General features: G+C 33.8%; 1 protein-coding gene across 2 annotated transcripts in view; it reads left to right on the top strand.

Annotated features, from left to right (window-relative positions):
• LOC106464261 overlaps positions 1–16,244 on the top strand; it is a 58,240-nt gene that overhangs the window by 16,773 nt on the left and 25,223 nt on the right. For both annotated transcript variants that reach the window (XR_002611705.1, XM_013924386.2), the window contains exons 3-6: positions 3,612–3,800; positions 4,285–4,568; positions 4,927–5,088; positions 12,121–12,229. Coding sequence is in view for 1 of the 2 variants with exons in the window: in XM_013924386.2 (XP_013779840.1) it covers positions 3,612–3,800; positions 4,285–4,568; positions 4,927–5,088; positions 12,121–12,229 (744 nt within the window). In the remaining variant the exon portion in view is untranslated. The remainder of the gene's footprint in view (positions 1–3,611; positions 3,801–4,284; positions 4,569–4,926; positions 5,089–12,120; positions 12,230–16,244) is intronic.

Genomic DNA, 16,244 nt, shown 5'->3' with positions numbered 1-16,244 from the left:
AATACTATATATATATATATATATATATATAAGAATTGAAATGTGATTTTATTTTACAAAGTACTAGTCCACTAAAACACAGCCAAGACAGGTCACTTTGTAAAGACTAAAGGTCAGTTTTATATTATTGGATATGGTAACATGAGTGCACATGTACTGCATCATTGTAACTTCTGTATTGTTAACTAGGCATGGCTGAAAGATCAATATAATGAATATATATAAATGTATAATATTATGAGATTTAGGTTATTTAGGCTAAACATTTGTGTTTTCATGTTATACTTTATAGTCATTCTAGATAGAAAAAAAGACATAATTTATATTTATTTTCTAATTTGTTATGGTTGTTACGAGATCTGTCAAATCAACTGAACCCATACAGAGATTTGTTAGTGATAATAACAGATAAAATATAAAGTTTTTTCTTAAGAAATATTTGATAACTATCTGGATGTTATAAAAATTTTGCATGTGAAACTCAAAATTTTTCTGATGCATAAAAGTATTTTTAATCTTAAAATAAAAAATTTTAAAAACGGGCATATTTATTACCAATGCTATAGTTCTTTTCTAAATATAATTATGAATAGTTAAAACTATTTATCTTTAATTTGAAATGTTTGTGTTTAACTGTTTCTGTTTTCATGTAATGTTACTAGAATTAGAAATATAAGCTTTGACATCAGACTCCAGTTAAGCTAATCATTTACAGAATATATTAATATTATTTTAACTTTGTTTGACTTATTTAGGTTACTTTAGGACTATATTGTCAATACTGATTAATCCAAAGTGTCATGTTATTATAGTGGAATTCTCTCCTTTCATGTAATAATACCAAAAATTTGGTTAAAATATTACACAGCTAACCTTTGAAGAAAAGTTACATTATTAAAAATTATAAAAAAAACATCAATGCAGATGATATAGAGAAGTTACTTGTTAACACAATAATACTTTAATACGAATAGACTTTCTTGTTTTATTCTTATTTATTCCCTGATGGTTTTCAAACTTTATAATATAAAGCTGTAACTATTCAAAGTTTTACTGTACAGAGCAAGTAAGGAATACATGTCAGGCTTATATTTTAATAAATAGATTATATATAGTGTACTTCTAACATGTTGCTTGTATAAAACCATCATGTGTTATATCAACTTGCTTTTTAATGTTATCCTACTTTGATCAACAACTTGATGCTGCACCTATAAAACATGAGCATGGAGGTCAGAGCATTTGCTGTGTGATTGAAAGGTCACAGGATCAAACCTGTTGACACTAAACATGCTCACTTTTTGAGCTGTAAAGGCATTATAATAAATTCTTATGTAACTTGCTCAAACTTGATGTATGCACAAATGACATTGGGACAGTTTGTTTGTTATTCATTCATTGGAACTTATGAATGAAAGTAAAAATGAATGTATAATAATATGTCAACCACACACTCTGCTATATTCTGTTCTGAAAAGGGCTTTTTCACATTACCAGGGCTCTGTTTTGGTGAATTAGATTAAGTTGGTGAAATGTAATTTTTATCAGTTTTAATTAAATCATTACACATTAGAATTAAGGTCGGGATTTATTGTTTATTTATTTTGACACTGAGTTTGGATATTTGTACAAAATGCTCTAGGGCTATCTATGGTAGATGTTACTATTATGAAATGTTAGGTTAGAAGGAAGGCAGCCAGTCAACAGCTACCATTGCCAACTCTTGGGCTATTTTTCTCTGAAGCATAATTTTATTTTACTTTCAATAAGGTAGAACAAACTATGGATCCCCAGACCTATAATCTGGCACAATATACACTGGGCTACATCCTGCCTACTTTAAAGAAGACTGGTTATATATAATTAACAAAATTGCAAGTGTAAATAATCTACTTTTAGAAATGTTTTCTTAAAAGTATAGATTACTCAATCTTTAAGCCATTTTATTACAAGCTGATGAACTCAGATTGCATGTCCAAAATACAATGGAGTACAATGTAGGAAAATATATAGCATTGGAGGTCAACAGTATCAGGGTGTACCAAGTTGCCCCTCTCCAGAAGGTTCTAAAAATATACAATACACCTGAGAAATTTCAGAATTGGTTGAAAACTAATGTCTTTACGAAAATGAAACTTGCTTATGCAATCAATCAACCTGTCTCTCTCTCTGTGATACAGAGTTTCTTTGTAATATTCTAGGGCTTAGAGACATGTTGTCTCCCTTAAACATAAGTAGGGGGGCCGGGCTATCTGGACTTCCTGTTCCTACTGCTATGAATAAATGAAACATAAAAATAGTGGGGTTATGCAGGAATTAATTTTTTTTATTAGTATTGAGACCACATTTTGTTACAACAGTATATTTAAATCATTTGGTGGCTGTTGGTTCTTGAAACTTTATAAAACAACATGTCGTATAGTTGTTTAAAAATGTTATTTCCGAATTAATTTTCTTACAATTTTATGCGATCAATTTTTCATGTTTACTGCAGTTGGGTATAACAAAATTAACATTACGTCAGTTGGTATTAAAAAAAGAACCAAAGTAAGTGGTAGGGGAGCTGTTGCTGTACACAGTGTAATGTTTGTGGAATATGTTTGTTCAGATATTAATATTATTTGCATGTTAAGATCCTGAGTTGCTTAAATGATTTGTCTTTCATAATGAATTATATTACAAATGAAATTCGTATTACAGTTTTTGTGCGAGTTTTAATGTAGTTACTATTACTGTTGGAGAGATAAATGGCAATTAATAATCTTAAAATAAAAATTTGTTTTGATAAAATGTTACTTATTTTGTAATTTAGTTTTGAGGATTTTTTTATTTTTGCTTGCAGAAATAAGTTTTACAACTAACACAATCCAAACCATGCTTTGTGCAAGGAATTGAAACATTGGATCTAAATTTCTTAATTCCATTGAACAATATATTTGATGCTCTATAGGTTGAATTGCAACCAAATTAACAAAAATCACGTGTTAAATTCTTGTTGTTTAAAATCTTGCTTATTAATGAATTACTGGTGTAATTTGTTGTAGGGTGACAAAGTATAACTCATGGCTGAAAGAAATATGATTCAGGTGACCTTATTTTGACAGTTCTCAGATTCAAGATGAAAGGTCATGGAGTTATGTATAATCATTTTTACACTATGAAAAGTGTTTATGTTAGCAAAACAGAAAGATTGCATTCATTTTGTGTAAACAAGTATTGCTTAACTATTTTAAAACAGCTCAAGAAAGATGGAATGCAAATTTTTTGGCAAGTGCATTTTGAAAGGCATAGACTATAAAGCTAGCATGACCACTGGTCATGTTTATAAACTGGTAAAGTAACTTGCTTGATGCTATGATGTATGCTGTTAATTTCAAGTGTTTTAAAATTCCATTGAAAATGTGTAAAGACATGAAGAGCAGTGTGTAAGTGGATAAGGTGTGACCTCTATGTACAGATTAACATTTTGTCACCTTGCTTATGTTCATATTTGTTTTCCAGACTAAATAAAGTCATTATCATAATTTTCCAATAACAATAACACAGAAGCATTGTTTGTAGTTTTGCTTTAATGAGTGTAAATTTCAGCACATTAATTATTTGTTTTACAGGAAAGTTTTAAGGAAGACCCACCTGGGGTGGCTCATTATGTTATTTCTATTGTACACAACTCTGCTTACTTCATACCCGATTTGCTGGAATACATGACTGAAAACTATCCTCAACTGGTGGTCAAAGCAGGTTCCTTAGCTCGCCACTCAGATATTGAAACGACCACTTTGTCCAAGTATCGAGAACAGGTTTGTCAGTGCTGATTCTTTTGTTATCATAATACCTTTGCTTTAGTTTTTGACCAGTATCAAATTAATTAGGCAGTAGCAAAAACAAATGTTGCTTCCCCATTTAGTCATTTCTCTCAAAATACAAAACCACTAAAAACCAAGAAGAACAAAAATGAAATTAAAGGGACATGATAGAAATCTTGTCTAAAAACAGTAGTGTGAAGAAAAATAAAGAAATTTGAAGTTGAGTGAAAATAGGTAGATGTTTCTAATCTGTAAGTGAAGTGACACAGTGACAACTTGGTAGAAATATGTAAATATGTTTTAATTTATTAATAAGTGAATCAAAGTTCTCATATGAAAACTATGTAGAGGTTTTGTCTTTAATCTTACGTTTTGTCAATTACCATTGAAAAACGAATACATGCATGAACTGTTGTGTATTTATGTGTAAATGTTACTGTAATTAATTTCTTATTTAGTTTGTCATTTTTCTTGTTAGGTCCATAAAACTTACAATAATGGCACTTTCCGTGCTGGACCTTTACATCAAATCAGCTTGGTTGGAACAGTTCACGAGGAGGTTGGTGGATATTTTCCAGAATTTCTTCAAATGTTGGAAAGCTGTCCTTTCCTACGATTGACCATGCCATGGGGTGAGATGTCTTCTATACAAATGGAATCACCTCAAGAGAGCAATGATGGCCCAATCTTATGGATCCGTCCAGGAGAGCAGTTGGTCCCAACAGCAGATATGACACCAAAATCTTCTGTTAAAAGAAAACGGTAGATTTTAATTACTAATAATTTGCTCCAGAAGTTTTAAATCATTAATTTTTAATGAAAACTATTACTCCAAACTAAAGCATCTACTTTTAACACGGTACAAGGTGAGAAAGTTTTCTATGCTAACAAATACATATTTTTTTTTTATTAAGAATTTGATATCAGTTCTTAGAAATAGTCTTTATTATTCTATAACAGTAGGGTTTTAATCTGTTTTTCGCTTTTGATGCAAAAGTTATTGTATCACGGTATGTTCCACTTTAGAATGAAACAACTAACTTGGATGCTAAAGCTATTGTATTGCAGTATGTTCTGTCTTAAATTTTAGCAGCTGACTTAGATGTGTTTTGTGTTTCAGGAGTGAGTTACAAAACCTTCAGTACTTACCTCGCTCTTCAGAGCCAAGAGAAATCATGTTTGAAGACCGGACTAAGTGTCATGCTGACCAGGTTGGCCAAGGTTTTGACAGGTTTACTACTGCTGCTGTAGGCCTTTTGAAGGCTGTCCATTGTGGTCATGAGTGAGTATCTGCATGTTATCTACTTGTACTAATGTTATAGAGCAGGATGTGTAACTAATTTATAAATGACTGAAATCAATTTTCCTAAGATTGAGTAAAGATGTGGACTGACATTGTTAAGCCAAAAAAAAAGGCAACAAATGAAGCATACCTTGTTAATTTTGCCCATATAGGCACCAAAATACTTAACTTGGGTTTAAAAGTGGTTAATAGTTTAATGGCGTAATTTTTTTAACTATTCAGTGATTATAAGATCATATCTTCATCTGTGAGATACTTGGGTTTGAAAAATTCTTCAGTCTGGGCTTGGTGTTTTTCCCTCTTCCTGTTCTTTGCCAAAGGTATCTTTTCTGCTTTGGGGATGATGGCTTCCTTAAACAAAGTTGTTCCCTTGGAGCACACTTACATGCAACACCTTCAATAAGACCTTGCTTCTCAGTGGTGTCTGTCTTTAGACCCTTTGTTACACAGTATATCATTTCTTCTGTCATTCTCAAGCTGTTCTATCAAGAGTTTACAACAGCAGGATCTCCTTTTCTTCTTTATCCTATAGATCTTTCTCTTTTCACAGATGTCTCTCTCTCTTGTGGTATTTCTGGTTCATAGACTCCTCAGGAAGCAAAAGTTCAAATCAACATTTTAGAACTTTGGGCTGTTTAGCATTCTTGTATCATGTTGTTTATACCCTTTCTAAATAACATTCTGCATCAGTTCACACAGACAATTCTACATCAGTAAAAGTGGTACATGTTCTTGGAGCCTTTCCTTTACTGTAGTTTATCTACTTCTTTGGCCACATTCTCAACTTGTTCACCTTCAAGCTTGTCACATTTCTCGTGTGATGAAAATTTTGGGTAATTCTCTTTCTTCAGATTGTTGGCTTTTCCCCACAATGTGGGCCTTCTGCCTCTTTTTTTTTTCACTGTCTGTTTTTATTTATTATAGGTTGGTATTCCTTTGTTTTACATTTATTAACATTAGGTTATCGATAAATAGTTTTAACAATTTTATTTTTCCTACAATGTTCTATATTTTTAAAATGTTGGTAGACATCTGACATGCTAATACTTGCTCTCTGTCAGTCACTCTAGGCTGTATTCCATAGTTGGTGTATTAGACAATGTATATGGTTTACCTTTGACTCCTCATTGTATTGTTTCTTTCCTTATGTATCCTTTTTTCATGAATGTGGCTTACCAGTCTCTTCACAGCTGGTTACAGATCTGCCTTTTCTGACACTTTCAGATGCCATGGAAGTCATTAATCTTTGTTGTCCATATTGTTCAAAGACCTCTTCTGAACCTTTTATCTTCAGTGATCCCAAGTTCGTAGACATTATCCTATATGGGACCTGGGTTTTGTCTTGCATATTTTAGCTTTACCCCTTTTTGGACACTTATTTTCTTTTATTTCTTGCATCTAGTTGAATATGTTCTGATATCTATGCCCTCAGTGCTTCATGTACTTTTTTTTTACTTGGAAGGCCTTATACTTTCAAGATTATAATTTTTCTACACATGAAAATGTATTTCTGACAGGGATTTGCTTCCTCTCACAGACATAGCTAGCGTCAGGGTCCGCACAAACTTCTTCTCCCGATATTGTACATACTTGTTGTTAGTTTAGGGTTTTTATATGAGATCTTAGTGATATACCTTGCCTTGCACAGTTTGATTAGGCTTAACAAGTGTCTTTGTTATTTTTGGTTTACCTGTCGTTCATCTTATAAGCAAATCAGTAATTAGGTTCAATATCATGTTTTCTTCAACACATAACATGTAATACATACATTTATTTCACTACACACTTACTTGAGTTTACATTATATTGACTATTTCATTTTCATAATTCTTTATAATTTATTCTTCTTAAAATTAATTTAGCTTGTGAGGACCACTGGGGCCGGGTTCCTCTCTACATTCTTCCGATATTACTGCTCACCTTCATTTTACAACTGCCAAACCTGTTTGGGATGATCTGGATTTTATCAGTTTTCCTCTACCTGTTTATGGCTTGCCTTCCCAGGCTTCTACTGTGGAATCTGTTTAACCTACCTCAGCCTTTTTTAGACATGTTACACAGTATAATATCCCCCACCTTCTCCAGACATTATGCTTCATGATGAGCATTTTTGTCTCTCTTATGGGAGAGGGTACTTGCATGCCTTGCCCTACACAAGTTTTGATTAATTTTGCCTCATCAGGCAGTTTATTTTTTTATTATTCTATGTACTTGGAATTCCTGTCACCTGTATGGAGTAGTCATAGCATGCTCATCTACTTCTTACACAAGCTGCTTGGGTGGTTGGATTTTCCAGTTGAATAAACTTTTCCTGTTACCTTCCTAACAATCTCGTCTATTTGGGGAGTGTCTTTTTAAACATTCACTTCCATCTGGACCATCCATTTTCTTCCTTGAATGCATTCGATGGATCTTTATGTTATCCATGCCATTTCAGTAAACTATCTTACTGTTAACAAGGTTCTGATGTATTGGGGGATGTGGCTTCTATAGAAGCACTTCTCCCTTTGGGTCTGGCACATTTCTATCTCTACATGGTCTCTTGCTAGGATTCATTTGCATTCTTCTCATAACTTTCCTTTTTATCTCTTTGACTATATGCATTGGTTGTTGACAATAAATGCCATGTCGTTGGGTTTACTGCAACCTCCCCCTTGTCCAAATTTGTTTCTCATTCCTGATGCTCATCTCCAAAGTTGGGAGGTGTGGGTTGATCAGCAGGAGACTTCAGGACAATGGTCTATGGTCTTAAGAAAGGTCTTACCACGTTAACACCCTGGTACTTCTGGCAGTCTGACATGCTGTGGTTCGCTTTCTTCTTCCTGTCTGGATTTGACTAATCATGTTCCATTCCGACTATTTGACAGTGGTGGCTTATATCACTCACCAAGGGGGCACTCATTATTGTTCTCTTTGGTAGACAATGGATCTCCCTTTTTGAACCCACACACTTGACATACATTTTCTTCCATGTCGTGTTCCAGGTGCTTTCGTCCTCATTGCAGATTGCCATTCCAGTTCTGACACAGTTTCTCCCAAGAAGTGGCCTCTTGATCCTCAAATTTTCAGTGGCTCTGCCTCCTGTAGCATACTTCTCCACAGCAAGCATTTGACTCCTTTCTCACTTCCAAGTTATCTCTTTTCTTTTTGATCTGTAGTCCATCATCCACTTGCCCTGGTTGTCAATATGCTCAGACAGGATCCAGTTTATAACATTAGTTTTTCTTATTTTGTCAGTCTTTTGCTCAAGGTGATTTAAGTGTAATAATAATAATAATTATTTTTAAATCATTCAGTGACCTTTTTTTATTTGAGCAGTCATATTCTGCATTACAAATCTTAACAAAATTATGTTTGCATTGTTATATATATTTTTAAATTCTGTTTGCATTGTTATATTTAATTTTAAGTGCCCATAATGGAAAATACTTTATAACTGTTATTTTAAGTTCCATTTTAAATAAAAGAAAGAAAAAGTTAAATTTGTAGAGACATGCTCATGTCACTCTTGTTTAACTTTATACTTTGTGGAAGGGATCAACACATGGGGGAAAAGATTATAAGCAATGTCACAGCTTTTAGCTGCTATTTCTTCACATCATTTCATGTAACCAGAGTAGAATTAGAATTATCAAGCTAAAAATTCTGTTTTTCATGCTGAACTTCTGCAAATTTGACTTTCAAATTAAAATTTTAAAGAAAATCTCTCTCTCTCTCTCACTCACACACACACACACACACACACACACACACACACACATATATATATATGACAATGTTGCCATTCACATTATTAAGACTAAAGTGTTTTGTAATTCTTTATAGCTGTTCTTATACATTAAAGGTAATGTGAAGCATGTATTTTTCCTTTTCTGTTATAGATTGAAAATGTTAAAGTTTTGGGCCTATTCCTGTAAAATTATGTTATAATCTTGCTATTTATGTTTAAATGTGTACTTAGAAAAAATATACACTATTCATTGGTTTTTGGAATTTCCTTTTGATTTTTAAGTCAATGTGTATAGTGAAAAAGAGCCTTAATTTAAAGAAATAGGGAAGAAAGTATAATTATTAAAATGGTTCCACTTAGAACTAAGAAGATTAAAACAGATTTATTTAAAGTATTGTATTTTAAATGTTTATTGAGGTACTAAAGTATTCAAAGAAGTATTTCTTAACTAAGTAATATGTTTGGAAATTAATTTACTTATATTAAAGTTTCTCTGTGGGTCAGTGGTATATTTTTGGACTTGTAATGATAAAATCTGGGATTTGATTCTCCTCAGTAGATAGAGCACAGATAACCCATTGTATAGTTTGACAACAACTTGTACTAAAATAGTCAAAGCAGTATTTATTATTTATGTAATAAATACAGCTAAAATAATCTGCACACAGAAAACATTTAAAAATTGAGAAACATTTGAAATATATATTAAATAATTTAAACACTGCTTTCACTACTTTAGTACTAAGGAAAAACTTTTAAAATGTTATATAACTAATGTTAACATTTTCCTTACCTGATAATGTATATTCGATAGATACTTGCTTCTTCACAAAGAAAGCTATCTTCCCTGTGCATCTGCCATAGAGATTTTGCATGCCACTAGCCTTGAGGTAACTCCCAACTAAACACACAATATTTCTCCTGAATTGCACTACTGCATAATGATGTTATTATGCTGTAAAAACCCACCAATAAGAAGGTGACACAACCCCCTACACACTAACTCCCTCTGTGCTTTTACACTCATGATTTTCATTCTTTTTCTTTAGCACTGAACTAATAATAATGTATATAGATGTGTTTTTGTTTTTTGTTTACAAGTTACCAAGATTTACAGTAGATTAAGGAAATTTATTTCCTTTACTTTCTTCAAAATATGAACTCTTAAGCTCATATAATTTCTTATATGAGTGAGAAATTTCTTTACACAAGTCAAATTTCAAACATGACTACTGGAGGTATGTTAAATGTGTATGGTGTGATGGCCATAGTGCATAAGGTAATGGGTCCCATTAAGTAGCTGTGAGTTTTGGCACCTATTCATACATCTGGTGTTCATTCCTCTCTTTCTGAATGGGAGAATGAAGAGGAAGATGAGTTTGGCCATTTGTTTTCTCCTCCTGGTAATGCCGTAGGAACCTCTCTTCCTGTTGAGAAGAATATTCAAACTTCCTCATATTATCAGAACCTTATAATTTAAATATGTTCTATCTCTTGTCCCTGTGTCATATGACCCTAATGAATTTTATGTTTTCTCCCTTTTCCTTATATTGGTATTTACAATACTTCTTTTTTTAAACTAACTACATCCTCCTTGCCTTTCTGATTCTTTTATCATGGACTACAATCAATTGAACTTCTCCTTTCTCGAGTCACAGACCTTAGAATCCCTCTTGCCTGTTTGAGAGCAGACCCTTTATTGCCAGTTTTGCTCTCCAGTGCTTGGTTGATTCTATCATTTTTGCCTGATCATCTTCTCTGTGCTTCAGTACATTTCCTCTCTACACCTCATGTCAGAGGCACACCACCAAGCTCTAGATGCCTTTGCTGGTGATTCCTGTTACCTCCTCTTTTCTACTATAGTCTGTATTACTACTTCTGCCCTTTCCTTGCTCACTTGGATCATTTGTTGTTGTGTAGGGATACCCTCTCTTCCCATGTTTGACTTCCTTCCTTCTTTTTACAGGACATCTACCTTGCCCCATTTCTTTACCCTTATGTTTTTGAAAGTATTCCTGATTTAAGTGAATCATGGGCAGAAGCTGTCTATTATCAAACCTTGATTACTCAACTGTCCCAAATCCCATCCCACTCCAGTACCTCATACTAATCTCTCTGCTTCCTGTATTTCCTTTCTCTCTTCCCATCCTTCCCCTTCTACTTGACCATCTTCTGCTCGATGTCAGTCTTGCTGGACTCCTTGCTGACTACCAAGTAGATTTGGATTTTTTTAGGCTTCTTTTTCGAGGTTTTCACATCTTTGGGGACAACTCTCCACAGACATATAGGTTACTCTTATCCTAACTCTTAGACTCTCCCTCTAATTGTTTTTCCCCTCTCAGCCCACATTTTCCTCCTCCTTCATATCCCACCTATCTTCGATGTCTGGAAGAAGTGGTGTGGATCTGTTAAACAGGCCATACAGAAGGTGTACAACCTTTCTCCGGGGTTTTATTTTCATTTCTTTGTGTTACCTAAAAAGACCGGGTACTGGCAGCCAATTATCAGCTTTTCATTCCGCAATTGGTTTATGGTCATCATTTTCATGTGGAAAATTTCTTTTCTCTCTGTTGGCTCTTTTCACCCAAACTATGGATGATCAAGATGCATTTATTCATATTCCCATTGCAGAGTCTTCAGGACATTTCCTTTGATTGATTCATCAGAATCATTTCTTCCAGTTCCAGGCTCTTCCATTTGGCATTGTTTTGGTCCCCTGTGTCTTCAACTGCATGGTCATGGGCTTTGCTCACCATGTGCATGGACTTGGTCTGCAATTCTGTTATTACATGAGCAATTGGCTTCTCTTGTCCCACTCACAGGAAGAGTCTTCCTTTCATATACTTCTTCTTCTGCGAGAAGTTGCCTGTTTGGGATGGCTTATAAAAACCTGTTATTACATGAGCAATTGGCTTCTCTTGTCCCACTCACAGGAAGAGTCTTCCTTTCATATACTTCTTCTTCTGCGAGAAGTTGCCTGTTTGGGATGGCTTATAAAAACCTCCATATTCTTTCTAACCGACACCAAATACATTGTTCATCTGGGAGTTTTCTTTAATATTTTTTCATTTAGGCCAACCTTTTGCTATCTGTCTGCAAGCTCTGGAACTTTGTGTTACCAGGATGCATGTTTGATTTTGTTGTTAAACCTCTACTCCCTTTGTCTAATTACGGCAGTAACAGAATCATGTGTTTTACTGTATAAGGTTATTTCCTGTATGAAACAAGAGATGATAATTTAATATTTGGGTTTATTATTAAACATCTATCTCTTTGTCTAGGTACAGCAGTAACAGAATCACCAAAGATGTTGTTGCTTTTCATGCTGGTGACTTTTCAGAATTAGTGAGAAAGTTACACGTAGATCTTCATGAGCCTCCAGTTTCACAAGTAAGGAAATTTATAAATTATTATTTTGTGTATTTAAAGAAAGGTATCCTACAAGCTTTATTAATGATGTAAAATGTAGATTTTAACTGTCAGGTTGCCACTTAAGATCATTAATTTTGTACAGCATCTCATTTTCACCAATTTAATGCCAAGCTTCCAATCAATTTAAAATCCCATGTGAATTTTCTCAAAATCCAAGTTCAGTTCTGAAATAGTTTTGAGCTACTGTTGATCTTCTTGAAGCATAGATAGACTACTTCTACAATTTGAGAAACATTTCTAGGGTTAGTCAGTGACATTAATGTCTCTAGCAATGCCAGCTAACCAATAAATGTTCCTTACTAGCTTAACCAAGTGTGAGTAGCTGGTTACAGTGCAAAAAATTTCCTTGAAACAAGTGTAATCTCTTGGAATTCTGCATCACTCTTTAAAAGTTAAAGCAAGGAAATATTTAAAACTATATGTGAAAATGTAAAGACATACAATTAAGTTTATAACCAAAAATTCTTTGAATATTATTTGACAAAAAATTAAATGGTATGTATATTTATCATGTGTCTTAATTTTAAACATTTCATTCAACCAAACGTTTATGATAATAGCTACAGTTAGTAATATGGTGGAGAAAGTGAAAAATAACATATAAATATTTACCTCAAACTATTCAGAGTCTGAGTGGAAATACTTAATTAAAATAATCTCATTCTCTGTGTACAAAAAACTTGTAATCTTTAACAAAATCTTACCAATTTTTATGAAAGTATCTTAAGAAAGGTCAGACTTATCATAAATATTGTTGCACTGTGTATCATTCTCCATACAAGCAAGTGCCAAATGGACATACCTGTAACTATTGTGATAATATATTGCCTATGAGCTTCGGTTACATTGATTAGTGTTGTGTGAAATAATCCACTAATTAAAATTGGTGTTTCCAGTTGTTACTGTTTTAGATTATTTCAATTATCTAAGTAACCAGAATATTGCCATTATGATTTATTATTGGTATTTTCAATTAATTGATGGTTCTTCAGCTTAATGTATTAATGTCCTGATTCATGACAATAATCAATTAATTAAAATTAGTGTTTTCAGTTATTCTAATTATCCAAGTTTCGTGTGAATAATCTATCAGTTGAATGTAATTAATTAATGAGCCTGACAATTAATCAGTAATCAAATTCCACAAACTGTTCAGCTATATTACATTCTACAAGATAAAAAGCTAAAGAAGAATTCTAAATAACCTAATACTTTAATTTATTATTGTTTTTCTATTCATTTTTACTCTATAAATATTTTTTTCAGTTAAAACCAAATAGTAGTTTAATGAAATTTAACTTCCATTAGTGTTAAGAATACTTAGTTTTAGTTTCTGTTTCCATATACATAAAAGCACTTCTTGGTCATAATTAGATATTGTAAACAATAGTTAAGTTCCTACAGTTCCATAAAACAATTTGATTCTATTTGTTAATCTCTAAGTACAGTTATCCTTGATGTTTATATGTAATGGGCTTAGATTTATAATTTATATGGGTGGGTAATAAGCTTACCTATATAAATTCCATCTTATATATATATATATATATATATATACATACGTACATAAACAAAAACTCTTTAAAGTATGGATTCAATTTAGTCTGTTTTTCGTGCCACGTCTGGTTACGTGTGCATATAGTTTATTAAACTTAATAGATCACAACCTTCCATCAAATTAACAAAATATAGTATTTGGTATACTACAGCTTCTGAAATGATATCCTTATCTCTTTGCTTACAGTAGCTATTCCTTGTGCATGCCACTAGCCTTGAGCTATCTTCCACCTAAAACATATTTTAACGTTAACTGTGTTGGTGCTCAATGTAATCATCATGCAACAATAGCCCTCCTCCAATGGGAGGGCAATATATTCTCCATGTGCAGTAGATCTATGTAAGCACTCACACTCAAAATTAACTTCATTATTTTCTTCAGCACCATCATGAATGTACATGTTTAGTGAAGCTTAAACTTTATTCAGTATAGTGAGATTTGTGCTGCCTGTATTCCATTGTTAGCTGTCATTCATTTTAGTTGATTTAATTTAAAATTTTATTTCAACTTATATCACCTTCCAATTATTGCACACAAAAGAAAAGATTGATCTGAAGAATTCTTTTAATAGCACTCAATCCTCAAGTGATGATGACTAATACCTTTTCCTGAGGCTCTGATGATGTCACTAACACTGACCCTACTTTGTCTGTGTCCACTAGTGGCTAATTAACTGTGGAGGACATTACTGTAATTGTTCAAAATGTTGTGGGTTCATTAATGCCTTCATTGCTTCATCTCCCGGTCCTTACATCAGAAGCATCTTCCCCTTTTTCTGAACCTGACCACAAGGATGACAATTATGATCAGCTCGTACTAAGGTCCTCTTCACCTATAGAGGAGGATAAACTTCCTCCAAATCTCTTTGTGAGTTTAATTTCTCAGATTTGTATTTTACTTGCTCTTTCACTTAATGAATAGTATGTTTTGATTCTTCCTGTTTCTTATTATGTGCCTCCTATGCTGAGGATTATTTGGGTTTTTCCTCCTTCTCCAAACAAACGAGTACATACTGCTGCATTTTTGGATCAGTTTTGTTCACATTCTGAAATTCATCATCCTTCTGAACTCCAGGATTCCTTTGCTATGGCTTATAGCTGCTCTTGTTCCTTTTCCATTCTTGGATTTCTTCCTGGAGCCTCTATTACCTGCTTGGGGTGAGGATGGGGGGAGGTAACCTCCTATCTCCAGCAACATTCCCAGCTCATACACCTTTCTACATATTCCTATTGCCCAGTCCGCCATTTCTTCCCTGAGATCTGGTGTACCAGTTTCAAGCTCTCCCTTTTGTTTCAGCTCTTTATACATTCAACCAAGTCATGGGAGCATTTGCTTACTACATTCACAATCTTGGACTTTGTTTCCATTATTACATGAATGACTAATTCCTTACATCTTCTATGGAGGCCTCTTTATCAGCCACATCACTTCACCATGAAACTGCTCATCTGAGTTGGTTGGTCAAAGCTTTCAAGTAAATTCTCATTCAAACCAAATACTTGATTCATTTTTGAAGTTTTTTTCACTTCTTGATTCTGTCAGGCTCAGCCTTTCCCTATTTATCTGTGAGACATGAGAGGTTCTTTATCTCCTGGAGACTTTCACATCTCTCAAATATATTGCTCCTTTAGATCACATTCACGTGTGACTTCTTCAAAAGCTTTGATGACCAATAGAATATTTCCCATGATCCTCTGTTGTCTGCTATGATTCTGCTACCTTCTCTTCTCAAGATCTGTTTTGGTAGCTGTATTGTGCTACTAACATTATGGTTGGCAATCTACTGCCGCCCCTACATTCATATCTCCGTGGCTTCAGGGGTTTGGTTTCATGTGGAGGGTAGTTTCCACATCAATGTTCTGGAATTCTTGACCACCCATCAAGCATGATCCTATTTCCACTTGTTCATCAATTGGTTATGGTCCACTCAGACAATTTTATGGTCATTTCCCATATTGGTCATCAAGATGAGACTTGTTTCAGGGACCTTTGCTTTCGCATGTTGAACTTTCTGTTTCGGGCTTACTCACATCAGGTTCATCTATCTGCTTAACACATACCAGTGGTTTTGAACTTAGTAGCAGGTCATCTCTCTTGACCTGACAGGATTCTTTTTACAGAGTAATCACTCCATTGTCAGGTCTTTCACTGTTCCTTGTTGGGCACTCTAATGATCATTGTCTTTGACACTCCTTTCAATTCTAACCTACTCTTCTTTTGGTCCCCAGTACCTCATCCAACTGCTGTGGCTGTGGATGCCCTCAGTCAGGACTAGTTTCATCTCTTTCTGAGAGTGTCACCCATTTGTGTTCACATGTGAGATTTTTCTGATCCCTTGCTCGTTGTTCAGGTTCCTCCAACCTAGTAGACCTTCTTTTTTCCCTTTTGTGTGATATTTATGCATTGGGTGCCCTC

Source organism: Limulus polyphemus, unplaced genomic scaffold (assembly GCF_000517525.1).
Source record: "Limulus polyphemus unplaced genomic scaffold, Limulus_polyphemus-2.1.2 Scaffold1601, whole genome shotgun sequence".
Lineage (NCBI taxonomy): Eukaryota > Metazoa > Arthropoda > Merostomata > Xiphosura > Limulidae > Limulus > Limulus polyphemus.
This window is presented reverse-complemented; position numbering and strand designations above follow the sequence as displayed.